The 24,439-nt window shown below is 45.0% G+C and overlaps 1 protein-coding gene across 5 annotated transcripts in view; it reads right to left on the bottom strand.

Annotated features, from left to right (window-relative positions):
* The window catches only part of PHLPP2 (PH domain and leucine rich repeat protein phosphatase 2), a 141,613-nt gene that overhangs the window by 46,193 nt on the left and 70,981 nt on the right, over window positions 1-24,439 (bottom strand). For all 5 annotated transcript variants that reach the window (XR_013347619.1, XM_077830931.1, XM_077830934.1 and 2 more), the window contains 5 exons: window positions 16,564-16,794; window positions 15,461-15,663; window positions 12,159-12,219; window positions 5,621-5,716; window positions 659-814 (listed from right to left, as the gene is read on the bottom strand). Coding sequence is in view for 4 of the 5 variants with exons in the window: in XM_077830931.1 (XP_077687057.1) it covers window positions 659-814; window positions 5,621-5,716; window positions 12,159-12,219; window positions 15,461-15,663; window positions 16,564-16,794 (747 nt within the window). In the remaining variant the exon portion in view is untranslated. The remainder of the gene's footprint in view (window positions 1-658; window positions 815-5,620; window positions 5,717-12,158; window positions 12,220-15,460; window positions 15,664-16,563; window positions 16,795-24,439) is intronic.

Genomic DNA, 24,439 nt, shown 5'->3' with positions numbered 1-24,439 from the left:
CTTTTCAACAAAAAGGGAATCCCTGCCCTGAAGAGTTTGCAAGCTAAGTTGAGAGGTAACACAGGGAATGGGTAGAAAAAAGCTGAGTGCAGGAAGCTCTCACAGTCACTTGGGAATATAAAGCTTGTGTTTTACTTTATTTAGGATTATTCCATTCCAGTGAGTATCTCTTCTCTGCCCTTAACACCTTATACTGCACCTATCACAGTGGTATCCAAGTGCCTGTCTGCTTTCTCCTTTGTACCTGAAAAACTTATATACTGGTGTCAAAGAATGAAAACTCCTCAGTGCATTGTGTTCCTATGTGCATATGAATTGTGGTAGAGAAATAACAATAACTACAGGCAACTTCCTTGGACGGCTGGTGGGTTAGACTACACTCACCTTTCCTGCTATTATACAGAAACCTGATTCCCTCAGCAGCCAGCTGGGTGATTTCTCCCCTTGGCACCTGGATTACTGCCTCATAAAACACAAATCTGTCCTATTACCTCTTACTCAACAGGCAATTAAGCACCAGAACCTGGCACCATCAGTCACGCAAACAGCACCATAACCCTTTACAGCTCCAAAGGTGAGACAGCCAGAGAAACTGATCTTTCACCCAGAGTTAGGTAAAAGCTTCCATCCTAACAAAATGTGTTCTGCTGCCACTTACTTCAGAGCCTTGAAGAAGAACATCTCCGGAAGTTTAGTGATCAGGTTATGCTGGAGGTCCAGCACCTCCAGGGGAATGTGTTCCAGCAGAAGTGGAAGACTCTGCACATGGTTGTGCCCCACCATCAACTTCCGAAGACTCAAACTACTCAGGGTCCTAGGAGAACAGAGAGCTTATTGAATTAGTTTGGCTCACCCGTCTTTCAGAGGCCCAAAGCAGAAAGCTCCTGGTCTTTAATCCTGTTATTAAACAAAATTAGGGCTGAAGAACATTATATTGCCTGGGTCAGTGAATTTTAAACAATGCAAAGAGTGAGATGCATGCGTGATCAGGCAAGCCCCTACCTCTGTGTACACATATGTATGTGAGTGCCCCTGCAGTTCTATCCAAGCTATTGTACATGTATGCAGAGATCCCTGATTTGTGCTGTAGGCATGTGTATATAGATACACTGTGAGCATACTTCACAGTGTAGGATGAAGGAGGAATGGAACAGCAAAGGATGGACTAGAATTTAGTGACTTCCTCCTTCTGACAGAAGAGACTATTCTCAATGCTGACAAAGTGATTCTGGGCTTGAATTGCACTGGATCAACAACCCAGTGTGGTTTTGAGGCTGCCATCATATTCTCCAGAATCTCCGCTTTTCTTTAAAAAACAACCCAAGTCTCTAATCCTAATGACTGCAAAGATAATTTTGGAAAGTTGAGCTGAGTGTAACCACTACAGTGATGTCTACCTGAGTCTGCAGACATACAGAAATAACAACAAACAGATATAAACTGCCCCATTAATTTCAGTGAGATAACACAGTTAACAGCGCTGACACGGGCATCTATTTCATGACAACATGTAGGAAAGGAAGAGATCATCATGCTAGGGAGCTCTGAAAGCCACTGCAGGTGACAGCTTATTTGGGAACCACCAGTGAATGGTGCTGAGGAGATATCAGCATCATTTTTTCCCTGCTCCAAGGATGAAGGTGTAACATCCAATTCTCCTCATACAGCACCTGCTCTGGGGTGGGGCACCTTCTCCTCTGGCTTCCAGAAGGAGCCAGCAGCAGTTGTTGGTGGCCTCCTACTCCTTTCATCTACTCAGACGAGCCAGGAGGCCTCCGCCCCTGTACTGCTGATGGTGGCCCTCTTCTCTGAGCAGTGACAGGAGTGCAGTACCCTCAGGGTTTCAGGAGCCTAGTCTGCTCTATCACTTATTTCCTGGCTCTAGAGGCTGCTGGTCCTCTCTCTGCATCAGTTACAGCCAGGGCAGTTCTCCACCTCAGAACTATTGTTTCAAGCCCTCTGCATACTGAGATACGTTACTGCATCAGTTAACCTTGAAAATATGACCCAAGTATTTCTATGCCACTATGAGGACCAGAAGTATATAATCACAGAAATGTACAGATGGAAGGCACCTCAAGAAGTCATTAGGTCCAGCCTCCTGTGCTGTGTCAGAAACAAGTAAACCCAGATCATCTCGGATATGTGTTTGTCCAACCTGTTCTTAAAAACTTACAATGGGGATTCCAAAACCTCCCTTGGAAGCCTGTTCCAGAGTTTAACTACCCTTTTAATTAGCAAGGTTTTCCTAATATCTAACCTAAATCTCCCTTGCTGCAGATTAAGCCCATTACTTGTTGTCCTTTCTCCAGTGGACATGGAAAACAACTGATCACAGTCCTCTTTATAACAGCCCTTAAAATATTTGAAGACTATTGTCCATTAATGGCTATTAGCCAGGATGGGTAAGGAATGGTGTCCCTAGACTCAGAGGGTGGAGATGGATGGCAGGAAAGAGATCACTGATCATTACCTGTTAGGTTCACTCTCTCTGGGGCACCTGGTATTGGCCCGTCGGTAGACAGGACACTGGGCTAGATGAACCTTTGGTTTGACCCAGTATGGCCATTCTTATGTTCTTAGCATGCTTCAGCCAGCTCCTTAAGTACCTTGGGTTGAATTAAGTATCATTTGAATTGAAATGGAAGTTGAGATTCTATCATCACATTACTCTGGGCACACTGACCCTTGCCATACATTTATTGTGCCTATAACATAAAGCAGCTCTGCCCAACAACATACACAGATTTGGAGGACAGAAAAGACCATTATGATCAACTGCTCTGACCTTCTGCATAGTACAGGCCATAGATCGTCGTTCCAAAATTCTAGCCCTGTAACTTCTGCTTGAGCTAAGCCACATCTTTTAGAAAGACATCCAATGTTGATCTAAAGACTTCAAGTGATGGAGAATCCATCACATCCCTTTGTAAGCTGTTTCTGTTAATTTCTCTCTGTTAAAAATTTGCACATTATTTCTACTCTGAATTTGCCTAGCCTCAGTTTCCAGCCACTGGATCTTGTTATACCTTTTTCTGCCAAACTAAAGAGCTGTCTACTATCAGAAATCTTTTCCCCCGTAGGGACTATATATAGTGATCAAGTCACCTCTTAACCTAATCTTCAATAAACTACATAGATTGAGGTGGTGTTGTAGGTGTGTTGGTCCCAGAATATTAGAGAGACAAGGTGGGTGAGGTAATATCTTTGATTGGACCAACTTCTGTTGGTGAAAGAGACAAGCGTTTTATTTCACCCTCCTTGTCTCTCTAAATAGATTGAGCTTTTCTTTCGTCTCTGGCTAGGTGTCATATTTTCCAGACCTCAAATCACTCTTGTAACTCTTTTCTGAAGCCTTTCCAATTTGTCAACATCCTTTTTAAAGTGTGGACTCCAGAACTGGATACAGTATCCAGTAATGGTCCCCCCACTGCTTACTCATACTTGATATTTCCCTGATTGTAAATCCAAGGATTTCATTCACTCTCTTAGCTATTGGATTGCACCAGAAGCTCACTTTCTACTCGTTTTCATGTCCCAGTAAATCTTTTCCAAAATCTCTGCTCTTCCAGGATACAGTCCCCCATCTTATAAATGTGACCAACAGCCCTTGTTATGAAGTGCAGGACTATGCAAATGGCTGTGTTAAAATACATTCCTCAAATGAGCCCTTTAAACCAAGCAATCCAGGCTAGTATGTACAATTGACCTGTCCCTATTATTATTTACCACTCCACCACTTTTAGTGTCATCTGCAAACTTTACCACCAATGATTTTAAGTTTTCTTCCAGATCACTAATAAACTTTTCTGAATACCACTGGGCTGAGAATAGATACCTGAGGGATGTCACTAGACACACCTCCACTGGATGATGATTCCCCATTTACAGCTACTTTTTTCTCTGTATCTGTTGACCAGTTTTTAATACATTTAATATGATTTTGTATAGTGGGGTTTTTTTTAAATCAGAATGTCATGGTTCAAATGCCTTACAAAACTCTAACTATATTATGTCAACGCAATTACCTTTGTCAGTCAAACTTGTAATCTGATAAAAAATGGTATCAAGTTTGTTTGACAAGAACTATTTTTCATAAGACCAGGTTGACTGGCATTAATTATGATACCATAATTTAATTCTTTACTGACTGTATCTCATATCAGCGTTTTAATGATTTTGCCCAGGTTCATTATCAGGTTAACCAGCCAATCAATAATTTTCTGGATCAACTTGTTTACCCTTTTTAAATATGGACACAACATTGGCTTTTGCTTCCTCAGTGTTCCCAGATTTGTTAAAAATCAAGACAAATTTTTCACAGAGCTCCTAGGACAATTCTTTTAATATTCATGGGTTCAATATATCTGGCCCTGCAGATTTAAAAATGTTTAACTTCAACAGTTGGTGGTTAACATCCTCCCTAGACACTGATAAAACAGAATGTATTTCATCATCACACTGAGATATGAGAACACATCATCCTGCTTCTTTTCAAATACAGAACGCCTATATTTATTGAATACCTCTGCCTTTTCTGCATCATAGCTGATAGTTTTACAATTCTTGTCAAGTATTAGACCTATATCACTGGTAGGATTTAATTTGTTCCTGACATATTTAAAGAATTCCTTCTTAGTGTCCTTAACCCTACTGGCCATAGATTTTTCACTGATACCTTTAGCTTTCCTTATCAATTGTCTGTATTTCCTAACTGCTGATTTGTACTCATTGCTATCAGCTTCGCTGCTTTTCCATTATTTTTTACTTCCTCTTTCACCTCCTTTCTTAGCCAGGATGTATTGTTATTGGGTTTTTTTTAACTGAAGTAGCCTTCTTTTGTGATTGAAGAATGTGGGGCTTGGGCATCTAACAAACCATTCTTAAATAATTCCCAGTTATCATTTGTATTTTTATGTTTAAATATTTCCTCTCACTTAATTTTGCTTGTGACTGATTTTGAATCCCAATGAGATAGAGGCAAGCCTGAGAAGACAAGAACAGCATGTGTGACCATATTTAATTAGTTGGGGGGGGAAAGGGTTAAGAGCAACTCATAGAAAAGAGGCAACAGTCTAAAATAACCTACACTGGGAGAAGATCCTGGTATTACAGAGCTTTTTTAAGTTAGTTGACAAAGGCACAAGATCCAACAGCTGGAAGTTGAAATCAGCAAAATTCTAACTGGAAATAAGGCATACATTTTATTGTTGAGGATAATCAGCCACTGAAATCTTTTCACAGGATGTAGTAGATTCTCCAGCACTTGAAGCCTCAAGCTTCAATTAAATCAAGCTTGGATTATCTTTCTACAATATACTCTCTAGTTCAACCACAGATTGCTGGGGTAGATGCAGGAATCGCTGGATGAAATTCTCTGGCCTGTGTTATTCAGGAGGTCAAATGAGATGATCATAATGATCCCTTCTGACCTTAAAAATCTATAAATGTTTTGAATATATGCACAGTCCAGACAGTGTGGCACCACATATTGGCATCACAAGCAAGTGAAACATTGTTGGGGGGGGCAGAGTATAGAAGAGTACTATCACTCTTTTCCCCCAAGACACACAGCCTGGAGGGAGTCCCACCTTTGGCCAAGAAGGAGGTTTGCTATTACCTTGATGGAAGCTCTGTGAGGAGATTGTAGCTCATATCCAAAATCTCAAGTTTCTTTGCTTCGCAGGCCCAATCAGGGATACACAGCAGCTGGTTACTGAGAAAAGGAAATGGAAAGCATAAGAGGAGGAGGGACAGCAAGATATCAGAATTCTACTGAACCTATAACCCATCATGTGGAGATTTTGTTGGAACACTCTAGTGATTCTCAAATATAAAATAGCACAAGAGATGAACCCAAAGAAAAAGAAACGACAGTGTAGAATCAGTCACAAACACCAGATCTCATTCAAACTCATTTAAAACAAAACCAGTGAGTGTAGGGCTGGTAAAGACTGCTGATTCATGGCCATGATGTTTTATCCACAGCTATGGCAGGAGCAGGGAAAGCTTCCCTATGCTGGCATGTTGATGCACTTCACCCCAGAGCTTGAGTGAGAGGAGAGGCCAGATTCCATGGTCCATTCAGTCTTTGGTCTCTCTGCTGAGACCTGCCAACAAGGGGGAAATTAGCACTGAACAAGAAGGTAGCCTGCCCACTGGGACCTAGGCTAAGATATCTCCCTTTCCCAGATTTTTACATCATGGCCCAATAAACAGCCATTCGTAACAGCTTTCAACTTCTACTGACTGAATGCTGAACTAATGATCAAGAGCTAAAAGGCTGCCAGTCACCTAGTCATGCCAAGCTGGTTTAACGGGGCTTCTAGTCTTGGAAATGTTCATTTTCCTTTCATGCTAGTCTGTTCTGTTATGAGGAGATGCTTCACTCTTTTCACCACTCTCTTCTCTTTCAAAAGAACAGCAGTGCTGTACCTTTGCCCACAAGATATGAGAAAGGGGCCAAAGAGAGAGTTGTCCCATAGAATAGAATTCAGCAGACGAACGGCAACCTGCACTCTCTCTCAGAGCACCAACACAGGAAAGCCTGTGTGTTTCAGGAAGCATCCTCAGAAGAATCTTTTGCTCTCACTCCTTTTACCCAGAGGCCTAATCAATCCTAAACTCAGACTGGCATCAGGTTCTACTTTATGTTCATGAAAATCCAGTACTTGTGGCACCTTAGAGACTAACCAATTTATTTGAGCATGAGCTTTCGTGAGCTAAGCTCATGCTCAAATAAATTGGTTAGTCTCTAAGGTGCCACAAGTACTCCTTTTCTTTTTGCGAATACAGACTAACACGGCTGTTACTCTGAAACATGAAAATCCAGGCAGACTATTTCTATCAAGGAGCTACAGCCATGAACCATAGGTCTCAATCTCACCAAATTAGCCTTGCCAAATCTATTTTCTTTCTATTTTTCTCAGGTGCCTCTATACTAAGGGAAAGTAGAAATTAACAAAATGAGAGAATGTTTTTCTGATAGCATGGGGCGGGGGGGAGTGTCACTTGAGAACTTTGCAGCCTAGATGTGAAACAATTAGAACTGGGCAAAGTCTATGGAGCTAAACTTGCCATAAACCCTAAGAAATTGAGGCAGCCATTAGATTAGATCTCTCAGTAACCAAGTCCCCCTCTCCTGAGACAATTTGGCTGAGAGGGGGAACACAGGGTTGTCTGAGCCCTAACCACATCCAGACCTCATATAGTAACTGACATATTCAAAACACTTTTCAAACAAAATATTTACCCCTTCCCTGGGAAGGGGAACACTTAATATGAAGTACAAAGAGGTTACTTGCATGTACAGTACTCATGTTCTTAAAGGTGTGTAGCCTGTCTTCGTATTCCACAGTTGGTGTTTGCATGCCCAATGCTCATGCGTTAGAAAAATTTCTAGTTAGCAGTGTTGGTTGGGGTGGCGTATGTGCCCTTCATATCCTTGTGCATTCTGGTGAGAGTATAAAGGGCGGAGTCATGTAACTACATCCAGTTCCTTTGCCATCTTTAGTGGTTTGTGAAGACTCTGAAGTAGCGAGGATGGCAGGTGTGTGATGAAATACATATACAGACTACACATCTCAAATAACCTCAGTTACTGTACAGGCAAGTAGCCTCTTTTCTTCTTCGAGTGGTAGCCTGTATACCTGATGACTCTCAGCTGATGACTCTCACTGGAGTCAGAAATGAGGAGCTTATGCAAACGGAGACTACAGCACAGTCCTTCTCAAAGTGGATGAGATTCTCCAATTGGACCTGCCAGCACCACATTTCCAGGCTATGTGGGAATAACTATACCAGCGGAAACTGGTCTCTTGCTGAGAGTTCATTTGGCTGCCATATCAGTCATCCATCCACTAAGTGATCAATCAGTATTTTCACACTCAATGGCAAACAGATTCCTGAGAGGCATTTCTAGACTGTCCATCATTTAGGGATCCATTCCCTATGCGGGATCTTTACTTAGCTCTCTCAAAAGTCATGGATGCTCCCTTTAAGCCTATGGTCATGTGTCCCCTGTGAGGAATGGCACATTATAACCATTGTTGCCATGGGCCTGGGGACCATATCCACAGCGTCCAATGCTGCCCATAGAGCTGTCTTGGCAACCAATTGCCCATCAGGATGACTTAGAACTCACTTCTGAATTCCTGCAGCAGTTTGTCAATAAAACATTCCATGGAACACCAGTCAAGGTAGTCATATTTTGCTAGGATTGCTTGATAGTTCAATATTCTTATTTGGTGGTTCAAGGTTGAGTACAATTTCCTACCAAGAAAGTCTAGGCTCCTTATCCTTGCAGCCAAATTCTGGTAGCCGTGGCACATTCTCTCATTTGCCACAGTCACTACGAGTGATCCCTGTATCGGGTATGAATAGGCCAGCATCTGGTACTATCTATCAGCCTACTTTGAGGTTGGTGCTAATGATGCTGGTGTCTGCCACAGGGTCTTCACAGGATCTAGTAGGTCCTTGTTTATCATGATTGCTACACAACATGGTATCGATATATGTAATATATTGAGCAGCCTGTGCAGTGTGTCATGTACTTCTTTGGTGGGAATCTCTATAGTTGTTGGTATATGCCTCATCAAGTCCTGGATGATTTATGGTCTTCTGGAGTGGCCATCACTTGATGTGATATCAGGGTCTCGTTGAGTGATTACAAAGACAAATTAGCTGGTACCAGCTACTCTGGGTTTTGTGGTTGTAGCATGGGAAAAGGCGGCTGCTGTCTGTGGTTCTGAACTCCAGGTGGGGTTAGTACTGTACTCAGGATTAGTACTGTACTCATGCCTTGGCCAGAGGTGGGTATCCTTCTCTCATACAGGAGAAAATGACAGAACAGAGTCCTGGAACCTGGTTAGGGGCAGTTGCTGGCTCCCTTCTGAGGCTGAGGAGAAGAACATACGAACAGCCATACTGGGTCAGACCTATGGTCCACCTAGCCCAGTATCTTGTCTTCTGACAGTGGCCAGTGCCAGATGCTTTGGAGAGAATGAACAGAACAGGGCAATTATCAAATGATCCATCCTGTCATCCACTCCCAGATTCTGGCAGCTGGAGGTTAGGAACATCCTGAGCACGTGTGCCATGATGGACCTATCCTCCATGAACTTATCTACTTTTTTTTTAGAACCCAGTTATACTTGAGGCCCTGGCAATGAATTCCACAGGTTGACTGTGTGGTGAGTGAAGAAGTACTTCCTTATATTTGTTTTAAACCTGCTGCCTATTAATTTCATTGGCTTACCCTGGTTCTTGTGCTATGTGAATGAGGATGAGAAGTAGTTTTCTTCCGTAAGAGTGTGTGCCCTCCCAGTAGGTGCTGAAGGTACCGACCTAGCTGGCCCTGAGGATCATGGAGGCAACAGTGCTGATACTGTTGGTTCTAGGAACTGGGACAGCATCAGTGAGGAGGGCCATATCAAAAGTCCAGGTAAATCCCTAGAGGTGCTTCCTAGAAGATGAGAAGGATTTTAAGGGTACCTTGGAAAATTTTGAAGAGGCCACCAGCACTGACTTTTATGACCTCCAGTCCCCAGAGATTCTCAATGTCTGGAAGCCGGGATCAGAGTCTCAGCACAGAGACTGCTCCAACAGGAAGGTCCTCAGGTGGGATTCCATCAACTGCTGGGTCCGCTTTGAGAAGGCACAAAGATTTTGCAATGATCTGAAACGTGTCCCTTGCTGAAATGGAAAAGACCCCTTGCATGATGGTCATTCGGGAGATAATGACCTTATATGAGGGGCAGCTCTTAAAGTCTGAGGACTTGTGGTCTCCCCTGCAGGCAATTGGTACCAAACACTCAGTCACGGATAAGTCCTTTCTTCGCTGAAGAACCCAAGTTCAGGAAAAGTAAAAACCTAACACTATTACTAACTGCCAGCTATAAGAACTATGCACAATGAGAAACAGGTATGTTTGCTCCAAAAGTGAGCTGCTCTGACCCATGCCACAAGCAGTAAGAATGAACTGGGTGTGGTTGTATAGCTCCATCTTTTATATTCTTCCTGGAACAAATGGGGATGTGAAGGAAGCTTGTACCAACCCTAATGGATGAATAGAAAGTTGAGACGAGCACACTGGACAAGCAAACACCAACTGTTGAATATTTATACATACTATCACTCAAAGAAGAACTATATCCCTCCCATTTCCTCTAAAACAGAGGTGGGCAAACTATGGCCCACGGGCCACATCCAGCCCGCAGGACCGTCCTTTCCAGACCTTGAGCTCCCGGCTGGGGAGGCTAGCGCCCAGCCCCTCCCCTGCTGTTCCCCCTGCCCCGCAGCCATGCTGCTGCGCAGGCAGCGAGGCTTGCACCCGCCCACGTCCCAGGCTCTCCAATAAGCCAGTCCTGCTGCTCTGAGCGGCATGGTAAGGTGGTGGGGATGGTTAGATAAGGGGCAGGAGGTCCCGGGGGGGAAGTCAAGGGACGGGGAGCAGGGGGCGGTCGGATGGGGCAGAGGTTCGGCGGGGGGGGGCGGTTGTGAGGGTAAAGGGGGGGTTGGATAGGGAGTGGTACTAGGGGGCCTGTCAGGGGGCAGGGGTGTGGATAAGGGTCAGGGCAGTCAGGGGACAGGGAACAGCAGGGGTTGGCTAGGGAGTGGGGTCCCGGGGGGTGGTTAGGGGCAGGGGAGTCCTGGGAGGGGGCGGTCAGAGGACAAGGAGCAGGGGGCATTGGATGGGTCAGGGGTTCTGGGGGTGGTGGTCAGGGGATGGGGAACGGGGGGGGTTGGATAGGCGTGGGAGTCCTGGGGGGCCTGTTAGGGGGCGGGGGTGTGGATAGGGGTTGGGGCAGTCAGGGGACAGGGAGCAGAGGTGGTTAGGGGCGGGAGGTCCCAGGAGGTGGCGGGCAGGGGGCCAGGCTGTTTGGTGAGGCACAGCCTTTCCTACCTGGCCCTCCATACAGTTTCGCACCCCGATGTGGCCCTCGGGCCAAAATGTTTGCCCACCCCTGCTCTAGAAGGCAGGAAGAGGAATATTTGGACATTCTAGAAGTTGCTTCATGAACTCAGAGAAATCAGCTGATGAACTGAAAGTTCCCAACACCATCAGGAAATGGGACTAAGGGCTTGTCTACATGGGAAAGGTATACTGGTAAAAGCTACAGTATGAATTAAACTGATAGTTATACTGGTATAACTCCTCCTGTGGACACACTTACTCCAGTACCAGAATGCCTTTTTGCAGTATAGCTAATATTGTTTTGGAAGAGGTTTAAAGTAAACAGAAAAAACCCACTCTCATTCTGAAAGAGAAATCCCTGATAGGCAGTTATAGTGGTATGCATACTGGTTTAATTATACCAGCATACTGACAAAACTTTCCCGTACAACAAGCCCACTCCACTCACTGCTGTGTTTAACTCCAGAAGCATATTCACCTCCTACATGAACAGAGCTTCAGAGGCACGAAAACTCAGGCATTGGAATTTATGTTGACCCCTTGAATTGTAGTAGAATTCCCATGGAAGCCAACATGCACATGGGGGAAGGGCATGCTATGGGGCTGAGCTCTAAGGAACAAAGATTTCTCTTCTGAAGGCAAGTTTTGGGGATGGAAAAGGCCTGAAATAACAAAATGGCATTTAAAATGAACAGTCAACTGAATGGACAGAAAAATCCAACTAAGCATCCTTTCAGGGATACAAGAGCAGAAGTCTTTGAAGAGACAGATCCCGTGCAACAGTGGCAGTCACTACATAAAGACCTCTGATAGATCCATGCAAAACTCAGATTTGATAAGGAGTACTTGTGGCACCTTAGAGACTAACCAATTTATTTGAGCATAAGCTTTCGTGAGCTACAGCTCACTTCATCGGATGCATACTGTGGAAACATACTGTGGATGCATCCAATGAAGTGAGCTGTAGCTCACGAAAGCTTATGCTCAAATAAATTGGTTAGTCTCTAAGGTGCCACAAGTCCTCCTTTTCTTTTTGCGAATACAGACTAACACGGCTGTTACTCTGAAACCTGTCAGATTTGATAGTGATCAAGTTTCTCCTTGTAATTTCCCAAGAAGCCTAGAGAGAGTGCCTGTGTCATTCAATACACGCGGCCCAGGACTTGGATTCCAGAGAATCTGCAGGAAGTGGTCCAGGCCCCCCAGGATTTCACTTTGTATTCTTTTGTGTGTCACCACTTACCGGGAGATTTCTAGGCAGGTCAGCAGACTAGGGACTGGATAAACATTTACAGTCATCAGACCTGATCAAATAAAGGAAACAGTAATGAGTCCAGGCTGCTAGAAGGGGAACAGCAGAGACACAAACACTGTTACCCAGAAATATACTAGGGTAGATATCAACTGTCAACCCTTCAGGATGACCAGATAGGGCTGGAAAATCTCTAGTGCTCAGACAGACATTTGTTGCAACTGCAGACAGGAAAAGCCCATGGTATGAAGAGCCAGGCTGCAGTTCTTCTCTCCTCAGGTATCACAGAATCATAGAATATCAGGGTTGGAAGGGACCCCTGAAGGTCATCTAGTCCAACCCTCTGCTCGAAGCAGGACCAATTCCCAGTTAAATCATCCCAGCCAGGGCTTTGTCAAGCCTGACCTTAAAAACCTCTAAGGAAGGAGATTCTACCACCTCCCTAGGTAACGCATTCCAGTGTTTCACCACCCTCCTAGTGAAAAAGTTTTTCCTAATATCCAATCTAAACCTCCCCCACTGCAACTTGAGACCATTACTCCTCGTTCTGTCATCTGCTACCATTGAGAACAGTCTAGAGCCATCCTCTTTGGAACCCCCTTTCAGGTAGTTGAAAGCAGCTATCAAATCCCCCCTCATTCTTCTCTTCTGCAGACTAAACAATCCCAGCTCCCTCAGCCTCTCCTCATAAGTCATGTGTTCTAGACCCCTAATCATTTTTGTTGCCCTTCGCTGGACTCTCTCCAAGTTATCCACATCCTTCTTGTAGTGTGGGGCCCAAAACTGGACACAGTACTCCCGATGAGGCCTCACCAATGTCGAATAGAGGGGAACGATCACGTCCCTCGATCTGCTCGCTATGCCCCTACTTATACATCCCAAAATGCCATTGGCCTTCTTGGCAACAAGGGCACACTGCTGACTCATATCCAGCTTCTCATCCACTGTCACCCCTAGGTCCTTTTCCGCAGAACTGCTGCCTAGCCATTCGGCCCCTAGTCTGTAGTGGTGCATTGGATTCTTCCGTCCTAAGTGCAGGACCCTGCACTTATCCTTTTTGAACCTCATCAGATTTCTTTTGGCCCAATCCTCCAATTTGTCTAGGTCCTTCTGTATCCTATCCCTCCCCTCCAGCGTATCTACCACTCCTCCCAGTTTAGTATCAAACTACATATTTCTCTAAAACTGTGTTCCAAGAGATTATTATTTCTACTGCGGTGGTTATAGGATTCTTGTCTCTAGTATGATGCAGTGCAGCACAAAGGGCAGCAAGAGAACTGTTCTCACTCACAGGAACAGCAGAAAAATGAGAATAACTTGAGAGCATAGATCATTTAATCAAAGGACCAGAGGCGGGATTGCTCTGGACGGCTAGTGAACATGGCAAAACAAAAATGATCATTCTTGTTACAACCCAACATCAGTACTTTCAACAACAATGCCACAGCCTAAAGTGAGAATCTGCACGGACATCCTTCCATTTGTAACACTTATTATAAGATGCTACTGAAATGCACTTCCATGTCCTTTTCTCCCTGTGAAAAGCATGATGAACTAGAGGGAAGGGTCAGTGAGTTCTACAAGTCAGGAAAGTTCACTTTGCTGCAAGAGGCTGTACTCATTGGAAGGCTCATCAGCCTAGGCAAATGAGACACAGCCTAACTAAAATACTGAGAAGCTAATTCCCAAAAGCTACATTTTTGTATATATAGAGAGATGCTTAAGGACAGCTAAGCATGTTCATTGATAGTAACAAAAGTCTACAAGAAGGTCTTATAATTTGATTTAAATTTGTCACATTACTCTCTCCATATCCACACTGAAACAATGCCAGAAAATGTAGAGCGGCAGGTGAGGTTCAAACCATGATACAGGTGTTGGTGCCTCAGGAAGCTGCCTCATTACCATGGCAACTTACAATGCACAGGAGTCACTTTATGAGGGTGTTGCAGGGGTAATCATGGCTTGGTAAGGCCACGGCAGGACTGCAGCAATTAAGGTAACTTCTGACAGCGGGGCTGCAGGGGGATCCCTCCCAGCACTGACACAGCAGAGGGGGCTCCCTGCATGGCAGAGGGGCCCAAGACACTAGGGCACAGGGGAGGCTGCAGTCATCCTGGCCAGGACACCAACCAGGATGACGAGCCCCCAGCCACTGGGGAAGCCACCCTGTTGCTCAACAGTTCCTGCCCAGGGACAGCTCCTACACTCCTGGCTGGTGAGCAAGGGAGCGGGGCTGTGACAGCAAAGCTGCAAAGGGCTTGCGGCATCGCCATGGGGCCAATGACACGGGATCCCTGCAAGCACAAGGGAGAGACTGCGATAGTCTGACAGGGCAGAGTAGACACGTCCGATCATGACTACAAGGACGACGATGTATACTGGAATTTGTGAGACTTTCTGATAAGTGCTTCACTTGTGAAAAAAGTCACCAGCTGCCACTGGTTGCCACATAGATCATGCTCACACCAAAGCTACTAAAATGGATTAAACCAGACTTCCAGAGCCCCCTTCAAACCTAGGAGTAAGACAGTATAGATCCCAGAAACATGTGGCTGCTATGCGTAAAGTGAGCTGCTGCTGTTCTGTATGGAAACTACAAAGACTCCTGTTTTTCAACCCAGATGCAGCAAAGGGACTCAGCTAGATTTAGTATGAAGCATCCAGCTGCACATTTGGCAATGTTACTGAAACAAGACATCCCTGGCAGCAAGAAATAATGGCTATACAGGTGTCCAGTGGGGATTACAGATATCATTAAGATCCTAAAAACTGCACCTATTGTTTTATAAGTTTAAAAACCGAAAGCTGGGCATGTGCCCATGCAGCCACATGTTCCCATGTCTGTTACTCTTAGCCTCCTTCTCCTTCTGTTTGTTACACACACTTGATTGGATAACCTTAACTGAGATGGCAGACTCTTTAGGGAAGAGACAGCCTCTTACTCTGTCTGTGAAGCACTTTGCAAAATGGGGTGTTGATCTGATTGAATATTACTGTAATACAAGTAAATAAAATACTACACCATCAACAGTACTAATACGGAGAGGAGAGGCCCTTTCCGGATTGTACAGAGGATGCAGAACAAGCTTCTGTGGGATAACCCCTTGGGCTGCTACAGTTTCCATCTTTGAAGTGGCTATTGCTCCACAGGATATTGAGAGTAGGGCTGAACTCTAGGGAGCCGCCAACCTGTGTTTGGAGTAGCTATGTTTCGGGGGGGGGGATGACAGAAGGGCTCTCCCTGGGTCTGGGGAGGGAGCAGGCAGGTGAAGGAGATAAAATGGACATACAGTTGGTGTTGGCATAGAGTGCCCGAAGGGAGAAGCCACTCAGAGTCAGTTCCCTCAGTTGATTCCGCTCACAGTGCAGCTGCTCCAGACTGCCAAGGAAGCTCAGATCCAGGTCAGTCAGCCGATTGTCTCGCAAATCCATGTGGGTCACAGATTTGTTCCCCTCCAGGCTGTCAACAGATAATCTCCACAGGTGGTTCAGCCTAAACACTCAGAGATAAGAGATAAAGGATCAGAGAAAAGAACACTGAAAGGTTTTCTATTTTTGGGGGGAGGTGGGGACAGAGTGAAATGATGGCAGGAGGGAGAAGTGGGAAACAGACAGGCTGGAGACTGCACCGAAAGGAGGGATGTGGGGGAGTCTGGAGACCAAACCCAGGATAGAGGACTGGGGGGGTGAGTGAGGTAGAGGAAGGGTTCTGGTGAAGGGGGATTTTCTGGGAGGGGTACAGACAGAAGCAGTCCCTATGTCTGTTCACCCACTATTCATTGTTGAATTAAATATTATTGGCTCTACTCAGTTTCTGAACACCTTTAACAGTCAGGAGATGCTGAGGGCAGCTTCTAGAGGCTAGCAGACGGAAGGCCTGGTTCTGGGACAGAGAGCTGTATTGTGCGTGGTCACACAGGAACCTGGGAAGGCACTTGCCATACATGTTAATTCAGCTATAAGATTTTTATGTCTCTTAGATTTTTATGTCTTTTATGATCAGAAGTCTCACTATGTTTTCTAAGGATGAAGCAGACCATTGCTGCAGGAATTTACAGGCTAGAAATCAGTAACTGTCTCATCTCCAGAGAAGCAAGTGAGGCAAAGCCAGGAGAGCTGGTGAGTTCCCTACTAAGGAGTAGCAGAGCAGCAGCGCTGAACACCAGAGGACTGGACAGTGCTCAGTGACCTCAGCCACAGAACAGTTAGCCTGCCTTTCTCTTAAATACCCTCCGAAGTGGAATTTCCCAAGCTCTGAAAATATCAGTAAGAACACAACCACCCAGGATGCCTCCTAAGACATGCTAGAGCATTTATACAGCTTCCTTTGCTGGAAGTGGGGTTGAGGAGCACTCTGGCTGATGGAATGTTCAAGCAGCTAGAGTCCACTTACCTAAGATCCACATATCTGATGTGGCTCATCCTGTTCAGCATCCCAAGGTTCAGGGTTTCCAGCTGGTTCCCTGCCATGGCCAGTTTGTCCAAGGCAGTGAGTTTCTCACAGACCACTGGCACCTCACTGAAGTTGTTGAAGGAAAGCCCGAGAGAGCAGAGCTGCTGCAGGTTTCCCAACTCTTCTGGCAAAGATGTGAGGAAATTCCCATCAAGACATAAGATCTGGAGACTGTGGCAGGCAAAGGGAAAAAGAGAAACATTCAGGGATGGAGAATTGAGTCACCTGTTTAACATTGTCAGTGAATTTATACACTGGCTAATTACAGCTTGATTATTATTTCCAGTAGCTAACTGTGACTTGTTTCTAGAGTTGTAAGGTTATTACATGATTATTTATTATTCAGCTAATATGCTTGTGTTCTAAGCTCACTTCATCGGATGCAATGAAGTGAGCTATAGCTCACGAAAGCTCATGCTCAAATAAATTGGTTAGTCTCTAAGGTGCCACAAGTCCTCCTTTTCTTTTTGCGTAATTACTTTGTAACTGTAGAGTATAACTATAGAGTACTGTAGAGTATTTATTTGACAGGCAAGATGGGTGAGGTAACATTATTGGACCAACTTCTACTGGTGAAAGAGAGAAGTTTTAAGAGCTTACACAGAGCTCTTCTTCAGCTCTGGGAAAGGTTCTCAGAAGCCATGTCTACACTAAACAGTTTTGTCAACAAAAGTCAGCTTTTGTCGACAAAACAGTGGAGGTGTAGACACTGCAATGCTCCTCCTGCCAATTTAACTCTCCTGCTATGCCGACATAATAAAAGCACCTGGACAAGAAGCATAGAGCTTTTTGCAATGAAGTTAGTGTAAACACTGCGTTGCTTATGTCACCCTAAGTGGCCTCCAGGTAGTATCCCACAATGCCCATCATGACCGCTCTGGTTTGAACTCCGCTGCTCTGCAGCCAGGTACATAAGCATGCGTCCCTCCCCACTTAAAGCCCCAGAACTTTTGAAATTCCTCTTCCTGTTTGCTCAATATAGACAGCTCACATAGCATTGTCCCAGCTGAAAATGGTGGGTACCTGCAGCAAACACGCTCCCGCCTGAGTAAACTGGAGTTGTCAGATCTGTGGGGAGAGGAGGCTGTGCAGTTGCAGCTCTGCTCCAGCCACAGGAATTTTGATACATATGGGCAAATTACTTGTGGCATGGAGCTTAAGGGGTACGAAAAGGACACGCAGCAGTGCTGTGCAAAGATCAAGGAGCTGAAGCAGGGTGTACCAGAAGGCAAGTGAGGCCAATCACCAATCTGGTGCGTTGCCAAAGACATGCCACTTCTACAAGTAGCTGCATGCCATCCTCAGCAACCCCACCTCCACCATCAAGACCCTTGTGGATACTTTGGGGAAGCTGGAAACAGCAGAGTGAATCCTGAGGATGAAGTGGTAGACAAGGAAGTGGAGTTGGAGGAAGATGTGGGACAGGCAACAGAGATGTCTGAGGGCGTGGCAAGCTAGGATCTCTTTTTAACTCCAGAGGGGTTTAGGCAGCCCCAGCACTCTGGCATGCCTCATGCGGAAGAGGGGAGCTCCAGTAAATACTCATTGTACTTTGATACTGTAGGAAGAAATGAGGTAGAGCTAGATTTTTTTTTCCAAAGGATAGAAGAGGAATAGAAATAACCAACAGTAGCACTTTTTGCATCTGCTTCTCATCTCCCTGTGAACCTAGACAGAGGGGACCCAACAGAAAAGTTTGTTGATGCACACTGGGATGTGCCAGCAATTCTCCATACTGATCTCTAGGAAACTTTCATGGAGGTATTCTGCAATCCTCTGCCAAAGGTTCCTTGAGAGGGCTACCTTATTTCTTCCCCCGCAATAACTTTGCTGTGCTAATCGGCAATTACTTCTACAGGTGCCAAAGCAGCACACAGATGAGCAGCATACAGACTCAGCCTGCAGCTGCACCCATGCAGGACTGCACCCTTGCATCCCTGGTCACCCTGAGGAGCGAGATATCAGCTTCTATCACCACTGCCTTTGGAAAATGGTGCCAGTAATCAGAATAGTGTCCCTAGGCATTTGTAGTCACCTCACTCTGAAACCCACCCGCCCTTTGTCCCATCTTGCCTCTTTCCCCCTGTGCCAAACCCACCATGGTTAGGGCTCTCGCTGTGCTGTGTGCCTGTTATAGGAAAGTGAGAAAGTGGTATAACTAGAAAGGAAACAAGGCTGTGAGTGCACTCATAGAAGTGCTTCCGTTTATTGTTTCTTTAGCTTTTTCAGATGCATCCTTGAGGGTCTACTCCTGCACACCAGCTGAACGGCACTGTCTGATAAGGACATGAACAGGAGGAGTAAGGAAGACATGTCCAGGGAGGTGCTGCAATCGTCTGATGCTGCTGATAGCAAGCGGAGAGCATTGAGAGAGGCTATCAATGAAAAATTGAGAATGGATAGCCAGGAGAGGAAACGGACTGGAGTGGAGGATACAGCTGCTTGAAGGCCAACTGGACTTGCTGAGGTCCTTGATTGTGCTGCAGGTGGAACACATCCACGCTTGTCTCCCCCTGCAACCCAAACAGAAACGCCTTTTATGCCTTCCCCAACTCCCCCCACACCCCATTCTTCGCGTGTTCCTGGTCCGTCGCAGTAGTCAATGCACTCCACCCAGGAACATGTTTCACAATGACAGCTGGACATACACCCAGCTGTGAAAGCATCATTGTAAAAAGTGCTCTTCATTGTCATGTCTCTTGTAGGTAATAGAAATATTTGTATAGCTGTTAAATAAAAGTGTACGTATAGAAAGAAAATGAATCTTTATTGATCTACTGCACATGGTGGTTGCTGCTGAAATTAATACATAACAGTAATCACTGCATTTGCAAAGTAAAATTAATGCATACACAGCAATCATTATAAGGCTCAAATTACAGTGCAAGAAAGCAATGCCTAGCTCAATTCATTAGAGAAAGTCATATTACTGGGGCACATTGCCAAAATTCTCCTTCAAAGCATTCTTGATTTGAACAGCTCCCTGTTGAGCCCCTCTAGCAGCCCTGGTATGTGGCTGCTCAAAAGCAGCTTCCAACCAATCCATCTCAAGCCTCCACCCCCTATGGAAACTTTTCCCCCTTGTTTCACAAGTGTTATGCAGAGCACAGCAGGCTGCTGTGACCATGGGAATATTTTCCTCACTGAGGTCTAACCTGCCAATAGTGTCAGGAACCCTTTAATCTGCCAAAGGCACGTTCAATGGTCATTCTGCATCTGCTGAGTCTGTTGTTGAAGCGCTCCTTGCTACAGTCAAGGTTTCCGGTGTAAGGCTTCATGAGCTACGGGAACAAGAGGTAGGCTAGGTCTCCCAGATCACAATTGGCATTTCCACTTCCCCAATTACAATCTTCTGGTCTGGAAAGAAAGTCCCTGCTTACAGCTTTCTATGCAGGCCAGTGTTCCTGAAGATGCATGCATCATGCACCTTCCCTGACCACCCTGCGCTGAGGTTGGTGAAACAACCTGGTGATCCACCAGCGCTTGCAATACCCTAGAAAAGAAGCCCTTTCTGTTGATGTATTCCATCGCAAAGTGGTCTGGGGCCAAAATGGGGATATGCATGCCATCTATTGCCCCAAAGCCATCCACTATTTCCCACACATTGCCCAGAGTCACAGTCCTTTGTAATAGGAGGCAACTAATGGCCCTGTACACTTGCATTACTGCAACCCCCACAATGGACTTTCCACCTCCAAACTGCTTCAAAACTGATCAGTAGCAGTCTGGAGTTCCCAGCTTCCACATAGCAATCGCCACTCACTTCTCTGTTGTGAGGGCAGCTCTCATTTTGGTGTCCTTGCACTGGAGGGCAGGGGCAAGCTCCGCACACAGTTCCAGGAAAGTGGCTTTGAGCATCTGAAAGGTCTGCAGCCACTACTCATCATCCCGTACCTGCATCACAATGCGATCCCACCACTAAGTGCTTGTTTCCCAAGACCAATATCAATGGTCCACAGTGTGCAGCTGCCCCATGAATACCAACAGCAATCTTGAATTGTTTCTTTCCATGGCATGCAGCAGGGCAGACACCACAGTGTCATCAGATTCGCAGCTCATGAAATACTGCAGGATCAGCTGCGTTGTGTTTGTAATGCTCATCACAAGACTGGAGAGCGGTGCAGGATCCACACTTTCAGACAGAAATGGCAGGTGCACAGTTTACAGGAGCTGTTGAAAAGCGGCGCAAAACACAGTAAGAAGCCCATGGAATGATGGGATGAAGAAAACTGCATCATGGGATGCTGAGCCCTCCCCCATGATTCACTGTGATCCCTTCCCAGAGCACCCAGTGGCAGGTGGTGGGGTGCTACACAGTGGGATAGCTACCACTGTGCACTGCTCTCTCTGTCAATGCAAGAGCACCAGCTGTGGATGCACTCCTCCAACACAATGAGTGTTCCCTGGACATGCAAAAGTGGTTTAATTACAGCAATGGATGATCGCCGACCTAATTTAAGTTAACTTAACTTTGTAGTGCAATCATAGCCAGAGTGTCACAGATAAATATCAGGTGGCACAGAGTATTTAGCATAAGTAGTTACCGCATATTGTAAAAGCCCTTTCCAGGTGAAGTGGCAAGTTAACACCTCCACAGTCACAGGACATAGCGAGTTACAGATTGTTGTAATAAGCCATAAATCCAGTGTCTTTATTAAGACCATGATTGTTAGGGTCTAGTAAAGTTATGAATGTAAGCTCCCAGGCTTGGCTTTGAAAGTGATTGTGACAGGGCACCACCCCACACCTGCCTCTTTTCTAGCCACACACCACTCAAAGACCTACTTCTGGCCAAACACCCTTTGTGCAATTTATTTACAGTGTTCTCTCCTCCACCCTTACAAACTTGTGCAACTCTGTATTTCCAATAGCATATACTCCTTAGGTATCATCCCACTGAGAGATCTCTCCTGGCTCTGACTCTTCAAAAGTGAAATCCCTGCAAGCTGCATGGAAACTTTTTAAAGACACCATAACAGAGGCTCAATTTAAATTTATACCTCAATCTAAAAAATATAATAAGAGGACCCAAAGATTTCACCGTGGCTAAAAAACAAAGTAAAGGAAGCAGTTAGAGACAAAAAAGACATCCTTTAAAAAGTGGAAGTTAAATCTTATTGAGGAAAATAGAAAGGCATATAGACTCTGGCAAGTGAAGTGTAAAAATATAATTAGGAAGGCCAAAAAAAGATATTGGAAGAACAGCTAGGGGTGGCCAACCTGAGCCTGAGAAGGAGCCAGAATTTAACAGTGTACATTGCCAAAGAGCCACAGTAATATGTCTGCAGCCCCCCATCAGCTGCCCCACCCCGCTCCCAGCATCTCCCACCCACCAGCAGCCCCGCCAATCAGTGCCTCCCCCTCCCTACCAATCAGCTGTTTCGTGGCGTGCAGGAGGCTCGGAGGGGAAGGAGGGAGGGCACTGCAGGCTCAGGGGAGGGGGCAGGGCCTGTGGCTGAGCCAGGGGTTGAGCAGTGAAAACCCCCGGCACACTGAAAAGTTGACGCCTGTAGCTCCAGCCCCGGAGTCGGTGCCTATACAAGGAGCTGCATATTAACTTCTGAAAAGCCACATGTGGCTCTGGAGCCACAGGTTGGCCACTCCTGAGCTAGTCAAAGACTCAAAAAGTAACAGCAATTTTTTTTAAGTACATCAGAAGCAGGAAGCCTGCTAAAGAAGCAGTGGGGCCACTGGACAATCAAGATGCTAAAGAAGCACTCAAGGAAAATAAGTCCATTGCGGAGAAACTAAATGAATTATTTGCATCAGTCTTCACAGCTGAGGATGTGAGGGAGAGTCCCAAACCTGAGCCATTCTTTTTAGGTGACAAATCTGAGGAACTGTCCCAAACTGAGGTGTCATTACAGGAGGTTTTGGAACAAATTGATAAACGAAACAGTAATAAGTTACCAGGATCAGATGGTATTCACCCAAGAGTTCTGAAGGAACTCAAATGTGAAATTGCAGAATTAATAACTGTAGTATGTAACCTATCATTTAAATCAGCTTCTGTACCAGAAGACTGGAGGATAACTAATGTGAAACCAATTTTTAAAAAAGGCTCCAGAGGCAATCTAAGCAATTACCAGCAGGTAAACCTAACGTCAGTACCAGGCAAATTGGTTGAAACTATAGTAATGAATAGAATTTTCAGAAACATAGATGAACGAAATTTTTTGGGGAAGAGTCAACATTGTTTCTGTAAAGTGAAATCATGCCCCCGCAATCTATAATTCTTTGAAGGGGTCAACGAGCACAAGCACAAGGGTAATCCAGCGGATATAGCATACTTAGATTTTCAGAAAGCCTTTGACAAGCTCCCTCACCAAAGACTCTTAAACAAAGTAAGCTGTCATGGGATAAGAGGGAAGATGCTCTCATGGATCAATAACTGGTTAAAAGATAAGAAACAAAGGGTAGGAATAAACAGTCAGTTTTCAGAATGGAGACAGGTAAATAGTGGTGTCCCCCATGGGTCTGTACTGGGACCAGTATTGTTCAACATATTCATAAATGATTTGGGAAAAGGGGTAAAAAGTGACGTGGCAAAATTTGCAGATGATATAAAACTACTCAAGATAGTTAAGTCCAAAGCAGATTGCGAAAAGTTGCAAAGGGATCTCATTAAATTGGGTGATTGGGCAACAAAATGGCAGATGAAATTCAGTGTTGATAAATGCAAAGTAATGCACACTAGAAAACATAAGCCCAGCTATGCACATAAAATGATGAGGGCTGAATTAGCTGTTACCACTCAAGAGAGAGAGATCATGGAATCACTGTGGATAGTTAATCTGAAAACATCCACTCAATGTGCAGTGGCAATCAAAAAACCTAACAGAATGTTGGGAATCATTTAAAAAGGGATAGATAATAAGACAGAAAATATCATATTGCCTCTATAAAAATCCATGGTACGCCCACATCGTGAATATTGTGTTCAGATCTCGTCACCCCCTCTCAAAAAAGATATACTGGAATTGGAAAAGGTACAGAAAAGGGTGGAACAGCTTTCATATGAGGAAAATTAATAAGACTGGGACTTTTTGGTTTGGAAAAGAAACAACTAAGGGGGGATATGATAGAGGTCTATAAAATCATGACTGGTGTGCAGAAAGTAAATAAGGAAGTGTTATTTACTCCTTCTCATAACACAAGAACAAGGGGTCACCAAATGTAATTAATAGGCAGCAGGTCTAAAACAAACAAAAGGAAGCATATTTCTTCACACAACAGTCAACCTGTAGAACTCAAGTGCTAGGGGATGTTGTGATGGCCAAGACTATAATAGGGTTAAAAAAGGTTTCAGAGTAACAGCCGTGTTAGTCTGTATTCACAAAAAGAAAAGGAGTACTTGTGGCACCTTAGAGACTAACCAATTTATTTGAGCATAAGCTTTTCGTGTGCATCCGATGAAGTGAGCTGTAGCTCACGAAAGCTTATGCTCAAATAAATTGGTTAGTCTCTAAGGTGCCACAAGTACTCCTTTTCTTGTAGGGTTAAAAAAAGAACTAGATAAGTTAATGGAGCCTAGGTCCATCAATGGCTATTAGTCAGGATGGGCAAGGATGCCAAACATGTTCTGAGTTGTCCCTAACCTGTTTGCCAGAAGCTGGGAATGGGCGACAGGGGCTGGATCACTTGATGATTACCCGTTCTGTTCACTCTCTCTGAAGCACCTTTACCACTGTTGGAAGATAGAATACGGGGCAAGATGGACCACAGGTCTGACCCAGTATTGCTCTTCTTATGTTCTAAGCTTCTCAGTCTCTTCCCCCCACTTGGCACTTCCTTTCTGTACCTTTTCTACTTTTGG

Source organism: Eretmochelys imbricata, chromosome 12, assembly GCF_965152235.1.
Source record: "Eretmochelys imbricata isolate rEreImb1 chromosome 12, rEreImb1.hap1, whole genome shotgun sequence".
Classification (NCBI taxonomy): Eukaryota; Metazoa; Chordata; order Testudines; family Cheloniidae; genus Eretmochelys; species Eretmochelys imbricata.
Note: the sequence above shows the minus strand (reverse complement) of the source record. Positions and strands in the feature narration are given on the sequence as shown.